This window comes from Myotis davidii, unplaced genomic scaffold (assembly GCF_000327345.1).
Source record: "Myotis davidii unplaced genomic scaffold, ASM32734v1 scaffold251, whole genome shotgun sequence".
In the NCBI taxonomy this organism is placed as follows: Eukaryota; Metazoa; Chordata; class Mammalia; order Chiroptera; family Vespertilionidae; genus Myotis; species Myotis davidii.
Genome location: NW_006282378.1, coordinates 73,450 through 83,293, shown reverse-complemented (window position 1 = coordinate 83,293; position 9,844 = coordinate 73,450). Strand labels below are relative to the sequence as shown.

The 9,844-nt window shown below is 41.8% G+C and overlaps 1 protein-coding gene and 1 pseudogene across 1 annotated transcript in view; both read right to left on the bottom strand.

Moving 5' to 3' along the window:
- Positions 1-7,057, bottom strand: part of SLAMF1 (signaling lymphocytic activation molecule family member 1) — a 60,480-nt gene extending 53,423 nt beyond the window's left edge. Inside the window, exon 1 of the mRNA XM_015558554.1 lies at positions 7,009-7,057. Within this exon, the coding sequence (XP_015414040.1) occupies positions 7,009-7,057 (49 nt within the window). The remainder of the gene's footprint in view (positions 1-7,008) is intronic.
- Positions 7,058-7,501: 444 nt separating this feature from the next.
- LOC102758962 lies at positions 7,502-9,611 on the bottom strand (annotated as a pseudogene).
- Between the last annotated feature and the right edge of the window lie 233 nt (positions 9,612-9,844).

The window sequence follows — 9,844 nt, the reverse complement described above, 5'->3', positions numbered from 1 at the left end:
AAATGACTCACTAGATCAGATGGACTTAATTGACATCTTCAGAACATTTCACCCCAAAGCCGCAGAATATATGTTCTTCTCAAGTGCACATGGGACATTTTCAAAAATAGACCACATATTGGGTCACAAGCAAAGTCTCCCCAAATTCCCAAATTCAAGAAGATTGAAGTCATATCAAGTATCTTCTCAGACCACAACGGAATAAAATTAGAATTCAAGTACAGTAAAAACACTAAAAAAAAAAAAAAAAGAAAGAAAGAAAAAAAGGTCACTACATAATACTAAAGGGATTGATCCAACACATGGAGGATAAATAGCATGTTATTAAACAATGAATGGGTTACCAATGAGATCAAGAAAGAAATAAAAAACATCCTGGAAACAAATGAAAATGAACATACAAAAACCAAAAATCTCTGGGATACAGCAAAAGCAGTCCTGAGAGGGAAGTTCAAGCAAGCATTACAGGCCTAACTTAAAAACAAGAAAAATTAATCATAAACTATTTAATCCTATAACTTAAATAATTAGAAAGAGATCACCACAAAAAGCCCAGAATAAGTAGAAAGAAGGAAATAATAAAGATGAGAGGAGAAATAAATGACAGATACTAAAAAAAACCACAAAAAAACACAAAAAAATCAATGAAACCAAGAGCTGGTTCTTTGAAAGAATAAACAAGATTGATAACCCATTAGCCGGACTCATCAAGAAACAAAGAAAGAGGACCCAAATAAATATAATCAGAAACAAAAGCAGAGAAGTAACTAATGACACCACAGAAATACAAATGATTGCATGAAAATACTATGAACAACTAACTATAGGCCAATAAGCTGGACAACGTGGATGGAATGGACAAATTCCTAGAAAAATACAATCTTCCAAAACGGAATCAGGAAGAATCAGAAAACCTGAACAGCCAAAAACAACTGATGAAATAGAAGCAATAATATAAAATAAAAACAACCTACTAGCAAACAAAAGCCCAGGTTCAGAAGGCGTCACAGGGGAGTTTTACCAAACATTCAAAGAAGGACTAACATCTATCGTCCTCAAACTATTCCAAAAATTCCAAGAGGAAGGAACACTCCAAGTTCTTTTTATGAAGTTAGCATTATCCTAATTCCAAACCCAGATAAAGACACTACAAAGAAAGAGAATTATAGGCCAATGTCCCTGATGAACAAAATGCTTAAATCCAGGCATATCGAAATGCCATTCTCTGAGATAGGAAGTACAAGAGGTAGAGGTAACTTTGAGATACAATTGGGAGCAAGGATATAAAATTAGTTTTTTGGCTTGGATAGGTTCAGTTGGCATATTTATGGTACATCCAGATGGAGATTTCTAAGGGGCATTTGAATATATAGAGCTGAAACAAAGAAGTTAACACCTTTGAGGGACTTGCCAGAGGTCATATGACTAGTTTTTGAGAAGTTAGGACCAAAAAGTAGTCTCTTGGGTCTAGGTCAGTATACCTTCCCCCTGACTGACTTTCCTTTTCTTCTATATTTGTGTTTTTCCTATCTAACTATACCTGACATACAGTAGGCGCTAAAAATATTTATGGAATTAACACACTAATTACAACCATTCTTTGAGGTAGGGCTGGCCTTCCCTTTCTACATCATCACTAAAATTATATCTCAGCAGCATTTTGGAAATTATCATGCCCAGGGAAGTCCTATTTAGCCACCAAATTTGCATTTCCCTAGGTATCTTTCAACCCCTCTCTACTTCCTCTAAAAGCAAACCTCTGTTGTGCAGTTTACAACCAAAGGCAAGCTTTGTGCTGAGCCCATAGACTTGAATGGATGATTAATAAAAGAAAGAAGAAAAAGAAGATACACGTTTTGGAATTGAACATGTAATCAATTTCCTCTTATTTTAGACTAGAAGCCCAGTGCATGAAATTCATGCACTGGTAGGGTCCCCAAAGGCTGCCAGCTGCCAGCTGGAGCCTCCCTCCCTTCCCCCAGCCGGCCCCGTCCGCTGGTTGAACTCCTGGAGGAACTCCGGGTCTAGGGAACAATTTGCATACTATGCTTTTATTATATAGGATTTGGAAGCGTTTAGGCTAAGAGAACTTGTCTTGATTCAGTCAAATTAAAGTCCTGAGCCTGGGAGACAAAAAGGAGCAGCATTAGAAGAAGGCAACTAAGGTTATTGAATACTTAATGTATGCCAGACTTTGTGCTGGATGATTTACTGAGTCTATCTTATTTAATCTTTATGAAAAAAATCACCATGCTTTTTCACATGAAGAAACTAAGCCTAGAAAGTTTACTTTTAGCTTGTTGGCCTATAGTTGAGGCTCTAAAACTGGTAATTGGTGGGTTTGGAACTCAAACCCAAGACTGCCTGCCAAAGTTATGCTTTCTTTTACTCTAGAAGCCTTCCAGGGGCTTCCTTTGTGGTTCTAGGTGTTAGGTATAGGCTTTAGACCAAATACATTCATTCCAGTGCTTTCTCTAAGTGTCAACAAACTTTTCAATGTTGCCTTCTTAGAAGACCTTGCAAAATTTAGAGGGTCTGAAATTTGAGAGAATCCAGGAGACCTTTGTGAACCTAAGAGGGTAATGGGTCAAGCCCAGTGATTATTAGCATACTCCAAAGGAAGGAGAAGGCATCTTTGACTTCCAACTTCAACTCTGCTGCTAATTTGTTACGTGGCCTTGGGCATGTTACTTCCCTCTCTTAGTCTGCTAAGATTAAAGAAAATACCAGGAAATGCAAATTTTTGTGGGCGGCCCTGCTGATGATTTCCCAATCATTTCTGTACTAATCTCTCTATCACGCAGGGGACGGGAAGAAGTGATGTGTGTGGGAGGAAGAGCATCTCATCCCAAAGAAATGGTGTTGAGGCCCTGGGGAAGCAACAATTGGTTTGAATCTTGACAAATGAGTAGGAGTTTGTTAGGCGAACTAGGAGGGGAGGGGAGATTCCAAGAAGGGCAAAAACTTGAGTAAAGGCCCGGAGCGAGTTTGGGGAACTGCAAGTAATCCAGGAAGGTTGAAGCATTTGAAGAAAGGGAGGAGCCAGACTAGAAATTAGGAGAAGTCCATAGAAGCCAGTAGTGACCAGTAGTAGCCTTTCAGCCTTCGAAAGAGCCTGTCAATGAAAGATTCCAAGCATGGAAATATCACATATTTGTGTTTGAAAAAGAGCCTTCTGCTCTGTATTTCTGCCCTCTGCCAGAGAAAGGCACAACCGAGCAAGGATGTGCTCCTGTTGCCTAGAAACTGGAGTGAAAAGACATTTGTGGGGCAGAACCAGAGACAACCTATAGCCCCCTCTTATCTGTTACTAGAGGCCCTATGCACAAAATTCGTACAAGAGGAGGCCTTCGCAGCTCCAGCTGCCTCGGCCCTCACAGCCCTGGCTTTGTCCAGATGGATGTCCGGATGGTTGTTCCACTGGTCAGTCGTTCGGTTGATTTGCATATTACAATTTTATTTTTGTAGATTAATGGAAGTTTTCTTCTGTTCTTGATTGATTCAACAGAATAAGAACAGAACTGTTATCTAACACCTCAGAAGTGCATCTAATTGATTTTTTACAAACACCCTGAGGGAAAAGGCTTTCACACTGTGTGATTTCCAGTCAGATCCAATAAAGCTAGCCTTGCAAGTGGGGTTCTTCAAGGAATGACCAGATAAATCAAATAATGATAGCTCTCTGGGAATGAGGTTTTGAAGGCGCTCCAACCCCCTTTCTGCTCCTACAGTGGCTACAAGCCTATTGGTTTTCACCAAGATTGTGCTGGGTTGGTTATAAGGCAAGAGAGATGATGAAGAGTAGGACAAGATAAAATGTCACAGAGGTAACTATTCTTACTGGAATTTAGACATTTTTCTTGAATAAACACTCCCTGAATTGTTGTACACCTTTAGTTATTTTAGTTAATTTCTAGAACTCTGGAAAATTTGATTCTGATTATTTGTTTTTATAGTTTTCTCATTACTTTTATGAATGAGAGATCTTTTGGAAAACCTTACTCTGCCATTTTTGCTACCATCTAATGTGTGTGTGTGTGTGTGTGTGTGTGTGAGAGAGAGAGAGAGAGAGAGAGAGAGAGAGTGCGAGAGTGAGACAGAGGGGGAGAGAGAATGTGAAATTCTCTTTGTCAGGTTAAGTGAATTCTCATCTTCTAGGTTGATTAAAATCATTGTCAAATTTTCTACATCTTTCATTCATTTATTGAAGTGATTGTATGCGTCCCCCCTTTAATTGGCCTAACTAATACATAAATAGATTTTTTAAAAACTTACGCCATCTTTGCATTCCTGGAATAAGCCCTATGGTATATCTTCTAATGTTAATGAAATTAATTTGGTAATATTTTATTTAGAATTTCTATTTTCAAGTGAAGTTGACCCATAATATAGGGAACCAAAAGCAGAATCGCCATCATTTGCACAACTGAACTCAGAGGACTGTTCCATGTCATGACTTCTTGTGCAAGAGCTGACTATAACATTTGGATGGTTCCTTTTAGGAGGTAGGTAAATCTGTTTGAAGCTACACATGGTAAATCAGTTCGGATTAGAAATAGAATGAGTTAAGAAACCTGGAAAAGAGCACCTTAAACAAGAAACATGTTTATTACTGTCCCAACTAAAAAAAGACAAGCAGTAGGCTGTTTAGTTGAGTATAGTGCAGTGATGGCGAACCTTTTGAGCTCGGCGTGTCAGCATTTTGAAAAACCCTAACTTAACTCTGGTGCCATGTCACATATAGAAGTTTTTTGATACTTGCAACCATAGTAAAAACAAAGACTAGTATTTTTGATATTTATTTTATATATTTAAATGCCATTTAACAAAGAAAAATCAACCAAAAAAATGAGTTCGCGTGTCACCTCTGACACGCGTGTCATAGGTTCGCCATCACTGGTATAGTGACTCCTCAGATATCTTTAGGATATGGTGGTCCTATCACCCTTAGTTTATGGCCTTTGTCCTCATTGTACAAGATGGCTATTAAAGCTGCATAATCCTTTGTTTTAGGGGGTGGGGGTGGGGGAGTCTCAGGCAACAGGATAAAAGAAGGAATGGGAAATATGTTCCTATCCATTGCTGGAAATTCTACATGATTTCTGCTTATTAGCAATGGCTAAAACTTAGTTCCGTGTAAAGGAGTTGGAAAACATAGCCTTTAGATGAATGGCAACACGTTCAACTAAATATCAGGGTTTGTGAATTTGTGAAAAGGGGAAGGTGAATTTATTTAATAAGCAGTTAGGAGTCTTTGCCACCAGAGAATGGTCTGATCATGTAAGAGGGACATCTTTGCAGTCAGATGTATGGGAAGAAGGGTAATGTGTATGTTTTGTGCACGTGTGCTTGGAAGTCAAGGAGAATGAGGAGGGCATTTACCAATGTCTGTCCTTGTCTTCTGAGAACAGTATCACACAGACCTTATCCCTTGCATATGTTTAAAGTTAATAGCAAGTTTCTTGATCTGAGTTCTAATTAAAGAGGTATGTTTACTTTGAGGTTTACTTTCTAGTTTACCATGCAGTTTTCAGGACATTCCATAGGAAATATTCCAATAAAGAAAGATAATGATGAAGGGTGGCTTGGGAAAATACTGGCTTTTAAGGTTTTGTTTCAAATTCTTCTCTAGCTTTTTTTTTTCCATTTTAACCACACTTTGAACCTATTTTCTCTCCTTTATATAAAAATATATAATTTTTAAAATATAAATGTGTATATATTGATCTTATCATATATAAACATAATAAAATTTATATAAGTATATACATTTACCATCATTTCTGAGGTCCATGGTTCTACATATAAACTCTCAATATTGCAGTACGTTAGTTGTCCGATATCTAGAAAAAAATTTTTATGAAAAAAATTAATAAAATAATACTAACTTAACACCTGGATTTTTTCAAGGAAATATTTCAAATTTTCCAGTTTGCTGATTCCCCTCCTCATCCTGCAGAAAGTTCACAGAGAACCACTTTTATCAACACCTGTAACTTCCTTGGAACTTTTGAGATACATCAGTGAGAGCAATCTTTCACAACACAAGCCTAGCCATGCTCCTCTCTTGCTGGAAGTCCATCAATGGCTGGCCAGTGTCCTCAGGACGAAATTCTTAGGATCCTGCATTGCATGGCCCCGTGACCCCACTGGTCTCATCTCTTGCCATGCTTTCTCTTTCAGACACACTGGTCTCAGTCTGAATCTCAGCGATGGCAAGCTTTTCCTCTTTTTCCCGAAGTAGGGTTTCCTGAGCTCAGTTTTGTGTCTTTGGTGATGGTGCAAGGCAGGAGGTGGGAGGTGGGAATTTGGTCCGTGTCTCTGTAGTGCTGGCCTAGAGATCTTTCCAATGCTCCCACTAACTCCTTGGCTCTACTTGGGCTGTTTCTTCTCTAGCCTCACGGAGTCTCCAGAGCCCACACCAGGGGCTGGAGAGGGGCTACTGGCCCGTTTCAGAGTAACTTCTGCCTTTCCAGTTTTTCTCAGAAAAAGAACACCCAACTCTGCCATGAATCTACATAAAATTCTTCACTGCGTTGTCCAGTAGGTCTCAAAAGCCCAGGGAACTTTAGGAAGAACAGTGGTCATAGGAATTTGCATATGAAGCAGAATGTCACATGTCTCAAGAAAAATTGGAAATGATTCATCTTGATCACCCTGACAATTTGCCTATTAAATCTCATGACCTCAGCGCCAATGTTCAGTTTCTCTCTTGATTCTTCAAGTTATTCCCAAACCCTTCAGTGAAATTCCCACCCCCACCCCCCCCTTTTTTTTGTTTAGGGATCTTGCACACAACCAGATGCTACAGGGAGCAGTTTCCGCTCCTTCAATCCTTTCTCATGCTTTTCAAATGCAGATGTCCTGGCTCTGGCCTGATGCAGAGTGAAACGCTTCTGTGCACAAAGTTGATTTTGGAGTCAGGAAAGCGAAACTCCAGTCTAAAGGGTGAGAGAGAAAGCAGGTCCACTTCACTGTCATTGAACCTCCCTCTTAGTACAGTCTTACAGCTGAACTTCTCACTAGTTTCTCTAAGAAACACGTAGACCTCCGTCATATCAGGGAAAACAGATTTTCTCATTGATCTCATCCTGACTCTTACGAAATGAAAGCCCCAAAATATTCATGCTAAGAATTATTATTTGAGAACTGGCTTATTTGTCAAGCACCACCACCCAAGATGGCTCTCTATTTGCCATCTAGAAATGTAGTCATAGCTTTCCAATTGTCATTCACACCTCTCCAGCAACCAGGTGGTGGCTGTTTCTCCCAGGGCACCTCGCCTCATCCTTCCTTTTCTTTTCTTTTTTTTCTTACACTCTTTAATTTATTATATAGATGCAGATCTGTTCTATGTACAATAATTGGTTCTATCCAAGAGTCGTACAAGGCATTCTATTGGTAATCCTCCCCAAAATAGATTCAGATAAAATAGATCTTTGTGCACTTCATGGACTAGCAAAACTCAAGACTTATTAATTTCAGTTTTGAGGCCGTACATTCAATTCAAAATATTCAGAATTAGGATTAAGGCGGTAAGAGTGTATTCTGCTCGCATCGGAGGCACAGTGTGAACAGCAAGGGTCGGGCGCATGGCCTTTCGCTGCAGGGTGAGGAGCTTCCTGGAATCTGAGGTGACAGCACGGGGCGGGCTAGCAGCTGAAGGCCCTGCTGGAGGCTTCGCCAGGGGCTCCTTCCCTCTCCCCTCTCCTTTCTTGGGTTCTTGCTTCAGTTTGTAATCAGCCAGGGCGGCCTTGATCGCATCTGCAGCCAGCATGGAGCAGTGTGGCTTCACCGGGGGCAGGCACAGCTCCTTGGCGATGCCTGTGTTCTTGATGGTCAAGGCTTCCTCCACCGTCTTTCCTTTCACCCATTCGGCGGCCAGCGAGCTGGAGGCGATTGCGGAACCGCAGCCAAATATTTTAAACCTGGCGCCCAGGATCTTCCCCTTCTCATCCACCTGGATCTGGAATTTCATCTCATCGCCACACGCTGGAGCCCCCACCAATTCAGTCCCAACATTTTTGGATGTCTTGTCAAGAGATCCCACGTTTCTGGGATTTTCATAATGATGGGCAGCCTTCTTGTGATAGAGCCGGGCGGAAGCTGACAGCGCCCGGCGGCTACCCCCGCAGACGGCCCTCCAGCCCCCCTCTTTCTTTCTTTTCTAATCCTCTCCCATGGATATGCTTCTCATTGATTATTATTATTATTTTTTTGAGAGAGAGAGAGGCAGGGAGAGAAAGAGAGAAACATTGATGTGAGAGGGAAACATCAACTGGTTGCCTCCTGTACTCACTCAGGAAATCAAACCCGCAACCTGGGTATGATGTACCCTAAGAGAATCAAATCTGCAATGTTCTTAGTGTAAGAGATGATGCCCCAACCAACTGAGTCACCTGGCCAGGGCCTTTCCCCTTTCTTTCTTTTTATTTTCCATTGACTTTTTAAAAGAGAATGGAAGAGAGGATGGGGAGAGAGAGAGAAACATCCATGTGAGAGAGACACATCCATTGGTTGCCTCCCACATGCGCCCTAACAGAGGCTGGGGATAGAATCTGTAACCTATGTACGGACCTTTGACCGTGAATGGAACCTGTGACCCTTCACTGGGCCCGACACCTAACCACTGAGCAACACTGGCCAGGCCCTTTTCTCTTTCTTTAAGGCTTCTCCACACACACTCCCCCGACATTACATTTTTCTGTCTCTGATTCCAAAGGGAAGTTCTCTCTGATCCTCAACCCTAGATCTGATCCTCCTAGTTTACATTGGCTCCACCCTCACCAGCTCTTTTATCTAGCAGTTGTCATATTTGATGACACCTGTAGCATTGTCATGAATGAAATGACATCACTAATTTTCCTTGGGGTGGTCCTCCAGCATGAAGGCAAGAACTGTGCCTGTCTTTCTCAGTGCTGAATCCGGATTGGTGTTGCTTAATAAATGCATATCAACAATTTTTAAATGGCCTGAACTTGGTTGGTTGGGAGCCTACATTTCCCCCCATTCACATCAGGACTATGTCGCATCTGTCTTCCTTCACTTACGGACGCTTTGGGAAAATCCCTCAGTTGTGCTTTTATCACTTCTAGTAACTCAACAGCGCAGTTCAGTGTAAAACTCCCCTTTGACCTCTTCCTGTCATTCCAGCTAAGGCTTGTCTCGTGGTCCAAAAATCTATAATAGGAAGGGAGATATGGTCTAACACCTCTCCCCACTCTCTATTTTGCCTCATCTAATTTCAGCTTCTCTAGTGGTGAGGGCATGGCAGAGAGGCCAAACTAGTTCTCAGTTACTTGGCCGCTGCTAGTTTTCTCTGTTTCTCTGACTAAAACTGATCCACTGTGGCGGCCTCCTCTCACAGACATCGGAGTGTTGGCTCATTTGTGGAGCACAGATGTGAGTGTTTGGGGGGCACAGGTTGGTGGGAGTGGGAGCTCTCCGCTGAAGAGTGCTGATGTGGGAGGCGTTCTCTGGGTTGTCCTCTCCTGGCCCTCCTCCCACGCGGCTCCCACCGAGGGTGTAGCATCGAACCCCGCTGCTGGCATCCCTACCTGGTGGCCAGATGGCAAGACAAGTGAAGCCTGGCCACCGTCTGCAGTGTCCATGCCAAGGAGTGAGTGTGCAGACTCCTCCCCATCTCACTCAAAGTCCATGCTTCTGTCTTTGGGAAGATCAATGAATCCACTGCCCGACCAAGGAGAGCGGCTTCACTTTTTTTATATTTCTTGACTCTCTCATGTAGTGCTTTTGGAGCCCCTTTCAGTTGGCATTAAGGCAAGGTGACCCCAGTCACGCAGAAGAGAGGGAAAAGCCACCGGTCTCTCCCAGATCCAACAAT